The sequence below is a fragment of the Platichthys flesus genome, chromosome 9 (genome assembly GCF_949316205.1).
Source record: "Platichthys flesus chromosome 9, fPlaFle2.1, whole genome shotgun sequence".
NCBI lineage: Eukaryota > Metazoa > Chordata > Actinopteri > Pleuronectiformes > Pleuronectidae > Platichthys > Platichthys flesus.
This window is the reverse complement of record NC_084953.1, coordinates 25345678-25359323: the sequence shown is the minus strand read 5'-3', so window position 1 is coordinate 25359323 and position 13646 is coordinate 25345678. Positions and strand designations below refer to the sequence as shown.

The following is a 13646-nucleotide window of genomic DNA, read 5'->3' as shown; positions in this document are numbered from 1 at the left end:
CAGATGAAGAGGGAGACGAGGATTAAGCAGGGAAGTTAAGATGGTGTGTTGATATTTATTATTTTTTTTTGTATATTTTAAGTTATTTTTTCGAGTATACAAGAGGGTTTTTTTTGTATTATGCTCATTTGTTAATTTATTTTCTCCAATAGGCTACCTGATTGTAAATTAGCTCATTTGTTATTTATTTTAATTATTTTCAATGATTGTAAATCAGCTCATTGTTTAATTCTCCCCCCCGCCCCCCCAATAGCCCTACAAAACAGATTTTATTTTGTTCATAACTGAGGCTAAGTGAGTGTTATTTCGAGTTCAGAGTTATTGATGGTGAAGTGAAGGATGTTAAGATTCGACATTATTTCTTTCATTATGCTGTTCATTCATTACAGGAATTGTTGACTCAAGCATTTTGAATAAATACATTTTGAATAAAATTATCATTTGTTATTGGAGTTATTGTTATTGACTTTTACTGAAAAGCATTTTTAATAAACCAACTGTAAATATCTTGTTCTATCTATATAATATAATATACCGGTATAACTGAATAATAATAAAATACTATTAAAGCAGCAGCATCCTCCACATGACCGCCCCCCCCCCCCCCCCCCCCGACAAGGTGTCTGGGTTTTCCCAAATGAAAATATGGTCACCCTATTTTAGCAGCATTGATGAGGGTAAACATTTTGAAGGATAACTTCAATACTATATGTCAAGCAGTCCTGCTGCAATCATAGTCTATGGTCAGCATCCAGCAAGATCATGATCCGCCATCCAGATCGGATCCACTATAGTCCACAGTCATTGTCCACTGCCGTTTATTAGGATCCATCATCAGCCGCCGCCTCGGTCGTGGTCCACAACCATTATCTGATGCCAACGCGACACAGGATCCGCCATTACCACTATGGCTTACTTTGATGTGATAGGGAAGGAGAAGCTGGAAGTGTGGGGTAGGGTTAAGGCTGAAGTATGCTACTCCGAATCCGTTACGGACGGACGGACGGACGGATCTGACGTACACTTTTTCATTACGGTTCGCCGAAAGCTGTAGGTGCTGAAAAACATTCACTGCCAGAACAGTAGGTGGCACAACGGAAGACGAGCTTAGAGAAGCCTACCTCATGAGCTCTATATATGCAGAAGAAGTCATTGATTGTTTGTTTACCTCCTCCCAGCTTCCCTCAAACACAGTGAACGATAGAAACGAACAAACAAAGGCTGTTGATGACACGTAGAAAGGACAGTTTTAGCTGAAATAAAGTGACACCCAGTTGGTCAAAATGCTTATGTTATCATTTCTTAGAGCAGTGGTTCCCCGGTCTTGTTTCCGAACTGCGTTGCTAATTCAACAGCTTGAAGCTACACAGAGGCAGCTAGCTTCCCCCCCAGCTTCCACACACAGTCAGCAGAGACTTCCAATACTAACTACTACCCAGTGTTTGCTTTTAACCTGACAATATTTGGGAAACAGTGTCATGATAGCCGTGGAATTAAAGTCGTGACAGCAGGTTTTTGCGTTGTTACCACCGCAGTTAGCATGGTGCCTAGCCCGCTAGTGGCATTATGACAGGGCGTTATAACCGTATGTGACCGTACGACACACATGCCGCTAGTGCTCTAACCAACCACCGTCAGCCAGACTACTCCGCTGGCTTAACACATTTGTCACATTAATCGTAGAATCGTAGTTGTGCTTGGGTATTGTGATATAGGGAATGAAACAGGAGGTTTGAGGTCAGGAAATGTGAGATTCCGGAAATGATGTAGTTCGGAAATGCTGTCGTTAGCAGACCGATCACAGCCAAGGGCTATCCCTAGGCTCTCCGCCATGCCGACATGTAGTTAGAAAAATCAGTACTGCATGAATAGTTCTCCGAGGAGCCCGAAGATGGCTTTCCACGGCGGAGAAGGCGTTGCCATGTGTCCGTGTCCGTCAAGACGGAGAAGTATACATAGGCCTTTAGAACTGGTCTTGTCTTTCGAATCTGGGTTAAACCCAGGACCAGGAAAAGAAAGTCTGTCAAGGTCATTAAGAGTTCTGAATAACGTGATCATGACAAAAACAGCAAACTGTCACAGCTAACATAAAGCCACACCAAACTAGCCTGGTCTAATGTTAAAAGTTGTATATTTGATCTGTTTCTTGCATGGGTCAGCCACCTGTGGCTCCTGAACAAGATGCAGCTCAAAGCTTTGTAACAAAAACATGTTGCTGTCATTGATGTTTATCTAAAGTCAACCTTACCCAAGTGTTTACATTTTCATGCAATTTGTACACAAAAATTAACTCTGTCATCATGGCAGGGTGCCTCTTTGCCTATGGATTCAAAACCTGCATAAAGAAAGGTTTTGGAGGACAACAGAGAATTTAATGTACATGGACAGATTCAGTTGCTTTTAACACCACTTCTGCTGCTGACTTTCTGACGTGTTTGATCTGCTGCAAGTAGTTAGCACAAAACAACATTTTTTTTATTTGGAATTAAGGAATAAGTGCTCTGCACTTGCCAGAAATCTGGGTGGGGATGAAAGAATTTCAGGACTGCAGCAGAAATCAGCACAAAGGCGGCAGAAATGGATGAAATCACCAACTTGAGGCAAAACGCATGAATTAATATATATCCAGACCTATTTGTAATTTCCACAGGTATATTGACATTACAAAAAAAATCTACCCTCTTTAAAGTTTTCCTGATCATATAGAAAGCTAGATAATGTTAGCCTACTATCTTAACAGATAACATTAGTCGGTTTAAAAAGTTGACTCACTCAGAAGTGATGTCAGATAAACTATGAATTCAACATGGAAATTTTAATAATTTAGATGTTTAGCATGCTCCTCATTGATGTCAGTGTCAGGTGTAGCCTTCAAATGCATTTTAATGCATTTGAAGGCTTCACCTGACATTTTAATGCATTTGAAGGGGTTTCAGTAGTTCAAAGTTTAAAGCGAGTCAGATAGTCAGACAGATAGAGATATAAAGCTCTTTAAGGTTCAAGGTGACTTTATTTTCCGCCCGGTGCAATTTGTTGCACAGCGAGCAGAACAATCACACAGCCAGATGACATAGATAAAACATAAAAAACATAAACAAAATACACAGTTAATACTTAAAACTCTCATGTAAGAGTTTTTAAAAGGCTAGTGAGAGCAAGAAAAAATGAGTTCATACATCTGTTTGTCCTGCATCTAGGTAAGATACATCTATGGCCTGGCGGTAAGAGTGGAACTTTTTTCGGTGGAACTCAAAAAACAGGGGGTGACTGGTATCAGTCAGAATCAACCTGGCCTGCCTCAAGGATATGCCCTTTTGCAGGTTAGGGAGGTAATTTAGGGTGATGCCTGATATTTTGCTGCATACTCTGACAAGACACCCTGAAGGTTTAGAGGAAGTAGGAAGTGTAGAGAGGATAAACCTGGACACAAGGAAGATATGGTCTTGACAAAGCTTTGTACCGCACAGTGAAGCTCCTGAGGGCTGAATACAGAAAGACAGACAGAGATTGTGTGTTTGCGTGTGTCAGTATGTTTGACTGGGGGAGGTGTCCAACAGCCCCAGGAATATGACGAGCATACTAAAGATTTCACAACAAAAGTCACCACAGAAAAAGAAAATTGCTTGTGTTTACCATCCTGCAGACGCATGCTGCATCCCTAAGGGCAGCCATTTGTATATGTCTGTAATGTGTATACCTGTTTTTGTGGGACAGATTGTTGTATTTCTGTTGTGTAGCCAACTATTTGACAAGCACAGAAAGACGAGGTAATTTCTTCAAATTCCAACAAGTTGATTCATCATCATGCATCTACAGTAAATAAGGACTCGGGTTTGGCCTGAGTTTTGAGACTTAATTATTCAAAGTCATGTGAGTACCGTATTCTGATGTGACTGATGAGTAATTTTGTGTCCATTTAATTTTCCTAAACCAGTCACTGGGTAACAACCATGTAGCTTTCAACGACTGTATGTTGGTAGTGTACCGACAGCATGTTGGTATAATAACGATAATACTAATGATAATACTACTCCTACTACTAATAATAATAATAATTATACCCCATTAAACCTGGAATTGATAATTATTATTGTTATCTTCGTTCTGTTCTCATTGGGGTTGATCTAAGAATGCAGAATTAGGATGTTGTGGCTGGCAATAATCTGCAATGTTTTAGGTTACAGGTGGATGTGTCTGATATTCTTGAGGGATCACAGAGGTCAAGTAGAACACTTATGCAATGCTATATGCTTTGACAAATTAACAGTTCTAAGTACATCAGTTCACAACTGACATTGGAATTCATCTGCACATTCATCTCGAATGACCTAATGTTTTTTACAATTTGATGTGTAAATAAATGTATATTTCTGTTCGCAAAGATCAAATCTGATTTTGACTTCGACTTTGAATTTAAACAATAGAAACTTTTGATATTTGCTCGTTATTTATAATAGCGCTTTTGTAATCTTGATGACCACTCAAAGTTAGTTATTTACAACTGGATCTAATGTTAATGAGTAAAGCTGTTGCTGCCAATGTAAGAGTGCTTATTGCAGTTCTAAGCAATGCACATAGGACAACAAAAATACATACTGTGACTATTGTATATAATTACATGTAGCCGGTTATTTGGGTCATTCCTCCACTCAACTATTCTTTCTGCCTACATCGCTGAGACCTTGTTTATTTAGCAAATACCTGGTCAAACGTGCAGACCATGGTAAAAGGTATCTAGTTTGAAACTTTGTTGGCATGATTGTAGTTTCTATAGAGTTTAATATTGGTTTTATTTGAGACTTTAGTCAGTGAGGAACATTTTGTTTCCTTGTAAGACATGTTTGTCAAAATATCAGAGAAAATTTAAGAAATTAACATCTTATGGCTGTGTCAGACTGAGTTGTGACGTCATTACGTTAAGCGTGCTGCGTCATTTCCTGTTTTCTTGCCATTGGTGGTGGTCGCTCTGCGAATTAGCTCCGCTGCTAAACACAACTGTTTCTCTGTAGCACTACGGCTAAACTCACCGGTCTGTAGTTAAACACTCGCAGATACCAACCCTTATTCTATCGTGCTTAGTGATTCTGTGTTTCTGAGCTTACCCTCGTAGCTCTATAGCAGCGATGTCTTCTCTCTCTCCCTTTTGCTCCACTGCTCTCTCTTGCTCCGAGTGTCTAATGTTTACTTACTCCTCTGCCTCCCTTAACAGTAGTGGTACATGTAATAAATGTAGTGTGTTGGTAGCGATGGAGGCTCGGCTTAATGACTTAGAAACTCCGTTAGCTGTAGTTAGCCACCTCCCGCTAGCCGCGGAGCCACCTAGCTTAGCACGTAGCTTAGCCTTAACGAGCAGTCCTCAGACTAGTCCCGTGCACCCGGGAGCGGGTAAAAGTTAGCAGCAGGTTGGATAGGTTGGATATTCGCCGGATATTCAGTTTTAATCGGATTAATCCAGCAATCGGTTTAATCAACACAATTGCACTATATTACGGGTGTAGTATGTTGAGGACAGTATAGGACAGCGTATTGACAAAAAATCACACCGAAATTAGTTGTTGCTATCGATATCTGTGCAAGAACAGCGCTGTAATCTACGGTCCGGCTGCAATCTGTTTTAGGGACCGTCCACAAATTACACCCCACGGACTGGTGACATAGACGTCACCATGGAATTGTTTCAGGAAAGAAATCACCAATAATCAATAAAAACACATTCTCATTCTGATTGCTTTAGTACTTGCCAGTGGGGGGCTTTTATTTACTACAGGTCATTATTTGTTGACATTTTGCATTATAGCGAATGAGGATGCAATTAATAGTTTCAAATATTCACCAAAAATCAATGGAAATACATTTTCGCATTCTGATTGCTGTAGTACTTGCCAATGGTGGGCTTTTACTTACTACGGGTCAGTATTTGTTCATATTTTACATAATAGTGAAACAGGATGCAATTAAAAGTTTCAAATATTCACCAAAAATCAATGGAAATACGTTTTCGCATTCTGATTGCTGTAGTACTTGCCGATGGTTGGCTTTTACTTACTACGGGTCATTATTTGTTGAAATTTTGCATTATAGCGAATGAGGATGCAATTAATAGTTTCAAATATTCACCAAAAATCAATGGAAATACATTTACGCATTCTGATTGCTGTAGTACTTGCCAATGGTGGGCTTTTACTTACTATGGGTCAGTATTTGTTCATATTTTACATAATAGTGAAACAGGATGCAATTAATAGTTTCAAATATTCACTCAAAATCAATGGAAATACATTTTCGCATTCTGATTGCTGTAGTACTTGCCGATGGTTGGCTTTTACTTACTACGGGTCATTATTTGTTGAAATTTGGTATTATAGCGAATGGGGATGCAATTAATAGTTTCAAATATTCACCAAAAATCAATGGAAATACATTTTCGCATTCTGATTGCTGTAGTTCTTGCCAATGGTGGGCTTTTACTTACTACGGGTCAGTATTTGTTCATATTTTACATAATAGTGAAACAGGATGCAATTAATAGTTTCAAATATTCACCAAAAATCAATGGAAATACATTTTCGCATTCTGATTGCTGTAGTACTTGCCGATGATTGGCTTTTACTTACTACGGGTCATTATTTGTTGAAATTTTGCATTATAGTGAATGAGGATGCAATTAATAGTTTCAAATATTCACCAAAAATCAATGGAAACAGATTTTCGCATTCTGATTGCTGTAGTACTTGCCAATGGTAGGCTTTTACTTACTACGGGTCATTATTTGTTCATATTTTACATAATAGTGAAACAGGATGCAATTAATAGTTTTAAATATTCACCAAAAATCAATAAAACTATTTTTTTTCATTCTGATTGCTGTAGTACTTGCCAATGGTTGGCTTTTACTTACTACGGGTCATTATTTGTTGACATTTTGCATTATAGCGAATGGGGATGCAATTAATGGTTTGAAATATTCACCAAAAGGAAATTTTCACATTTATTATGGGTGACCTTTTTTGTGAAATAGGATGGGAGTAATTATGAAAAACACACAAAAGGCATTGTTAACAAGACATTTTTTAATAACAGATTAGTAAATATGGCTGTAGGCTACCTCTTAAACAAAAACAAAGCCCAGTGATGAATAAAAATACATTTTCTTATGCTTTGATGTAGCTGCCAGTGACCGTATTTCTTATAACATTATGGTATAATTTCTCAAAAATTCGTTGTCAAAATAGACATTCCCCTGTTTTGGTAACCCCATGTCCGTGGTTAAATAATGTCCCCTTACTTTGTATTTTTTCCCCTTTAATTTTGTTGAGCTTAATTTTCTTATTCGATTTCTTTCGTATTTTCAAACCCTAGAGGGTAGTATGGTCCCAAAATGATCCAACTTTGTAGGATAAACATGAACAATATAGAACAAGAACTGTCATGAATAGCATATAACCAATAGACTTAGACATTTTTTGATTGAATCTTCAAACATTCATGACTATTCCAATATGTATACCCCTATTATCTTAGAGGCAAATTTCACAATACCATGCAGTGTCTTTCTCTGGAACACTGGCAGCTGTCATTCCAAGGCAAGATGCATGGAACCATCTGTTGCATTTTCCGCATTCGATCTGTAGAAACCACAAACCCAGGCACATTAACTCCACGGTTTTTTCATGCAATTGATATTTTATCACTGAACTTGTAATACTTACCCAAAGAATGTCTTTTGTTTTGATTTCGAAGGCCGAAGGAACTTTCATTCCGCATTGACAGCAGAAATCCATTTTGGACTCTGACATTTTTTTCACATTATAAAAGAGCAGAAATTAACCTATGTGAACAGATAGCGTGTGTAATTTACACATTGATACATTTTAAATGTATCATCAATTAGACATTGTATAGTAACAACTTCTTTACATTACCTGCGGCAAGAAGCATCTCCTCTGCCATATCTTCTCTTAAACGTGCAATGTTTTTGCATTGAGAATCAATGTTGAGTTCCTCTGGAATTGCTGGAAAGCTTTGGATTATTTGTCTTGCCATCTTAACAGAAAATAACAATTTAAAGACAGTCATGATTATTGAAATGGAAGAATCTGACACATGAAGGTTCATGGGGATAAAACAAAAGGTGGTGGTTTGAGATGGTTTACTTCACCTCCATGACAAAGACTCCACAGCTAGTTCCATCTCTCTGTGTTGTGTGGGAAATGGTGGCAGGTTTCCATGCCAAGGTCAACCAATCCTTTTGTCCGTTTAGATTAAACCCTGTCCTAAAGTATTTGCTGTTAAAAAACAGAAGTGTGACCATTGTGTGGGCCATAGTGACTGATAAAATGGGTGCCGTAATTATCTGAAAATAATACTATGGGTACTGTCAACGGAGAGAGGAAGAAAGCAGCAAAACGTAAGCGTTTTGCTTTCCTGGTCTCTTCCAGATCAATCTCAGGGTCAGCAGGATCAATGATGAATATTTGGCTTGTTGGAGCATGAAGGTACTGCCAAGGGATACACATAAAAAATCATTCACAATACATACATGATGAAAGAATGACCCGCCTATTACATTTAACTTTGGTTTGTCAACTTGTTTTACTCACCACAAACTTCCAGTGGTTGTTGTTTACATTAACAAATCCAATCACACCATCGTACTGATCAAAGTCCACCTATGACATTATTTGATAACAAATTAGTTTCAAATTTTGAAATTCTTCAGAACAATGTTATCATTGTTCTGAGTTCACATATTCATAGTCATTCTGTACTTACGGTCTTTAAACTTTGCCTTGAGATTTGTGAGGTTTCTCCGAACAAAATTACACCAATGACGAAGTGATGTAACACATACAGTCGGCGCACACCCCCCATCCTTGAAAGAGTGGCTTGAATGAAAAACTCCATTGCCTAGAAATGCATTTGAGAAATAAATTCCCTTTTATGGACAGTAGGAATATTTTTTTTGCATATTAATGTGTGTGAAAAAAGCATGTTCACCTACCTCACCATTAAGCAGATTGTGTGGCCTTAGTGAGATGAGGTCATTATGCCTCAGGCAAATTATTGAGTTACCATTGTTTGTCCTAACAGTTGCAATGACAACCTCAGTCCCCTTCCTTTTCCAAAGAGTCTGTGTCTAGGTCAGGTAATAGGACAATGTCAACAAACCACTTATTCATTAAATACAATCAAACTATTTTGCAAGCACTAATCACAAATTACTCCCATAAAATCAACGAAGCAAATTACTTCATGAGTGGAAATTACACACACAGTGTGGAGAAATACATCAAAATAAATATAAATTAAGATGATTTAAAAAGATCCATATATTTTAAAAACATACCTCTGACTCTTGTGCTTTTGCGCTTGATGTGGCCTCTTCTGAAAGGCTGATGTCGTTTATTTTGCCCTCTATGGAAATCAGCTGATCTGGCAGTTCATTTCCTAGCCTGTGCTCCACATACCTGCCATGAAGGGATGTGTGCATTTTTCTGAGGAACGCTCCAGGACGCATTCGTTTCTTTTTTAAAAGGATGTGGTTCTTCACAATCCCGAACCATGCCTTCACGTGGCAATTTGTGTCCCTTGTCTCCTTCTCCTTTGTCCCTGGATTGTTTGGGCGTGGAGCAGTGGCGTCACTAGGCTGTTTTATTCGGGGCTAAAGCCCCGGATCTAATTTGATTAGCCCCGAATCTAATTTTTTGGTAAAAAAAAAAAAAAATCGACTTTCCGACGGTCCTTGAACGCCCCTCATTTACCGCACGAGAACAGAGCAACAAGTGCGTAAGTACAATTCAGCAGCCAGTCTCTCACTGTTTACAACAGGTGAGTAGTAAGCACAAGCCCTAGATTTCACAATGTCTTTATTATATGTCAGTAATTAAAATGTCTGTAAACGTTTTGAAAACCTTACTTATGGTAAATGTATATAATGTTATAATTGAATGCAAATGTATATCATGTACTTTGTCTGCAGCTAGAATGCTCTAGCTAGCTAACGTTAATGACTAGTAGTGTGATGGACCAGAGGCATTAAGCCTGCTACTATATCTATTATTTTCGTCTGTAGTCTAAATGACCGCTTTGTACATGAAAGTTGATGACAATAATATGAAGATATGATATGAAATTAAAAGAATAACAGTTAGAAATATTTATGTTAATACATGATTCTCATGGCAACAGGGAATGAGACCGGCTGCATAAGTGTACTGACTCATTTATGTTTGTTAACAGAGAATTATAACGACATCTGCTGTAGAGTCCCAACCCCCTGGGACCTGCAAACAACAATTTCACAAAGAAGGATTTCAATGTTTTTTGCTCCAAAAGTGGTTGGCAGCCAAGGAGGTAATGGGAATAGAAGTTTTTTTTTGTTGTTCTTGTTCTTGTTGAACTCTTTAAGCATATAATGGCACATCCTTCATTTTCAGGTATGATAGCAGATAAGGATGCAGTCAGGGTTCATGCAGGAGACCAAAGGGAGGAGAGTGCAAGTTCAGGTACCTGTAGGCTATGTTAAGAGTGTCTATGTAACAAAGTCGACCTGGTGAATTCCCTCTCAGTATAAAAAGAGGTAAAGACCTCCCACTTGCGCCAAAAAATAGGTTGTTTTGTCCTTGGCATAACTAATAGCACACACGTTTATTTGGTGGTCAATTGTGGTCGCAAATCAGAGGACCTGGTTTCGAGACCAATAAAGGCAAACTAGCAGGAGGAAGCAATACTGACGAGCCACACAATGACACCACTTACATGTAGTATTTAACATATTTTAGTAACCTAATTATAATGTTTGAAATTAAAATTTCTAAATGCAATAATTTGATAGAATATTGATCTTAAGTTTACAGTAGGCTACAGCTTAACTTTTTTTTATTTATTCTTTTATACATTTTCAGAGATAAGGGCAGAGTCAGCATACATAGATGCAGCTGCCAGTGATGCTGCTGACCAGAGTGAGGACAGTGCAAGTGCAAGTGCAGGTACCTGTAGGCTATGTGAGGAGTATCTATACCAATATCTCTAGTCCAGAATTGTATAATATTCAGCAGTGTATCCCAGTATACATCCTTGCCAGTGCCCATTAATTGCAAGTTGTGGATAGCAGAGTTTTATTTAATCATGTTTAAAAAAGGGGGGAGAAGGAGGCCATAGCTTTATTTCGCTTTTTTCCCCTTTTTGGAAATACAGGTGGCTCAGGGTCAGGGAGCACAGGGAACCTGTTAGGAAAGAATGATTTAGGGACACGAGAAACAGGCCCAAAGCAACCCAGACGGGACCAGTACCCCTCCACTAGTTTTGGAAAGCAGCAACGGTCTTTCCAGTACAAATGGTTTGAATCTTTTGACTGGCTGGAGTATTCTTTGAGCAGAAACTCTTCACACTGTTTCTCATGCAAGCTCTTTGGGAAACACAACCCTAGAGCCAGCAAAGATGCCCTCCTCAGCACTGAGGGCTTTAATAACTGGAAAAGGGCCTTGGATAGCTACCGAGAGCATGAGGCAAGTGCTGTCCACAAGTCATCTATCCTGGCCTGGAAGAATTACAGAGCTACGCTAACAGAAGGCGATGTTGTCGACCAAATGAATGTTGGAAATTCCAGTCAGATTAGTGAAAGGAGAGAATACCTGCGGCGCATTGTGGCCATCACTAGCCTTTTAGGGAAACAAGGCATTGCTTTCCGTGGTCATGATGAAACCAGCTCCTCCCTGAATCAGGGAAACTTTTTAGAAGTAATGAAGCTCCTTGAAACCTTTGACCCCTTCCTCCAGAACTACCAGGCCCCTTCTCATTCAACATATCTATCTCCTGCCTTGCAGAACAGCATGATCGAATGTTGTGCTGATGAAGTGACTGCAACCATCGTAGAAGAGATCAAGGCATCGGAAATGTATGCAGTGATGGCTGATGAGGCAAGTGATGGCCACGTTGAACAGCTTGCTGTTTGTGTGCGCTATGTTACAGCTGACGGCGGAGTCAAAGAACGTCTCCTTGAACTTGTCACCCTTAAGGGATTGAATGCACAGTGCATCAGTGACGCAATTGAAAATGTATTGGAGTCGAATGGCCTTAATGATCTCCTGTGTGTCACTCAGGCTTATGATGGAGCTTCCGTTATGAGTGGTTCAGTAAGTGGAGTTCAAGCTCGCTTTCGTGAGAAACACCCAGAAGCATTGTACGTACACTGCTATGCTCATGAGCTGAACCTGGTTCTCTGCCATACGTGCAGGGCTGTTCCAGAAGCCAGTGACCTGTTTGAGACATTGGAGAGTGTCTACTGTTTCTTCAGTGTATCAATCGTAAACCATCAGCGATTCTCTGATGTCCAGATGCTCCTGGGCTTGAAGAAGAGTGAGCTTGTCCAGCTGTCAAAAACCCGATGGGCATGTCAGGTGAAGTCTGTGAGAGCAATGCTCAACAATCTGCCAGCTGTTTTAAAGTGCCTGGAAGAGAGTGCAGTCGGATTACTGTCAAAGCTGTCCAGGTTTTCAAATGTCTACCTGCTGGTCATGTTCCGGAGTATGCTGTCAACTACAGAGGGGCTGCACCTGTACCTTCAGAAGGATTCTGTGGACTTGGCCCAAGCAACACTCTTTAAAGATGCAGTCCTTGACACACTGAAATCCATCCGAACCAATGAAATGGCAGACAAGCTTTACAATGAAGCAAAACACATCTATGATGCCAACAACATATGTGAGAGTCACAGTGGTCGCAGGCACAAGCAGAGGGTGATGGAGGACTTTACAATAGAGTCCACCTTGGGTACAAGGGCTCATCTGGGCACAGAAGACCAGCTGAAACAAACTCTGTTGTACCCATGTCTTGACCGTATGGTAACTGAGCTAAACAGCAGATTTTCTGATGTGGGGGCAGAGCTAATGCGAGGCATTCAAGCTTGCAACCCAGCGGCCGTTGATTTCTTCTGTGAGGATTCCCTAGAGCTGATTGCAACACATTATAAAATGTCATTGAAAAAAGAGGAGATCCTGGTGGCAAAGCAGTTCCTTTCTAGAAGAAAGAGAGAAGGTGCCGTTTCTGACATGGGCAGTGTTTACAAGCTACTTCACCCAGACATGTTCCCAACCTTGAGCTCAGTTGTCCAAGCAGCCTTGACAATACCTGTCAGCAGTTGCACGTGTGAGCGGTCGTTCAGTGTACTGCGCCGTGTCCACACCTGGCTGAGGAGAACCATGGGCCAGGAGAGGCTACATCATTTGGCTATTATGGCAGTGGAGAAGGATGCGCTTTGTGGCTTAGACCATGGTGAAGACATTGACCGGTTCGCCCAAGTCAAACCGAGGAGATACCCACTTGTGCTCAAAGGACAAAGGTCCAAAGAAAGGAGCAAGAAACAGTGAAACGAGTGAAGTTCACTACAAACAAGAAATGAACAAAGAAAGACAATACATGTAGAGTAACAGTTAATAATACACAGACAAATGTACAAGTATACACAATATGGAAAGTGTAAAGTAAAGACAGATATACTGTAGAAGAAAAGAAATGAACAAAGACAAACGCATGACTACAGAAAGATAAGATGTTTAAAAGGCTCTTGCCTTTTAAACATCTTATCTTTCTGTATTTCTGCATTGTATACTTTTTCAGACATTGTTTACTATTGTGAAACTAATAAA

The 13646-nt window shown here is 39.6% G+C and overlaps 1 protein-coding gene across 1 annotated transcript; it reads left to right on the top strand.

Annotated features, from left to right (window-relative positions):
- Positions 1 to 907: 907 nt before the first annotated feature.
- Positions 908 to 13367, top strand: LOC133960858 (zinc finger MYM-type protein 1-like). Its single transcript, XM_062395697.1, has 4 exons — positions 908 to 953; positions 10437 to 10505; positions 10905 to 10988; positions 11197 to 13367. The coding sequence occupies exons 1-4, from the start codon at positions 908 to 910 to the stop codon at positions 13365 to 13367; spliced, it is 2370 nt and encodes a 789-aa protein (XP_062251681.1).
- The last annotated feature ends 279 nt before the right edge of the window (positions 13368 to 13646 follow it).

Coding starts and splice junctions, on each gene's coding strand:
- LOC133960858 (XM_062395697.1), top strand. CDS start 908: ATGGCTTACTTTGATGTGATAGGGAAGGAGAAGCTGGAAGTGTGGG. Junction 10,506..10,904: donor GGAGGAGAGTGCAAGTTCAG/GTACCTGTAGGC, acceptor ATACATTTTCAG/AGATAAGGGCAGAGTCAGCA. Junction 10,989..11,196: donor CAGTGCAAGTGCAAGTGCAG/GTACCTGTAGGC, acceptor TTGGAAATACAG/GTGGCTCAGGGTCAGGGAGC.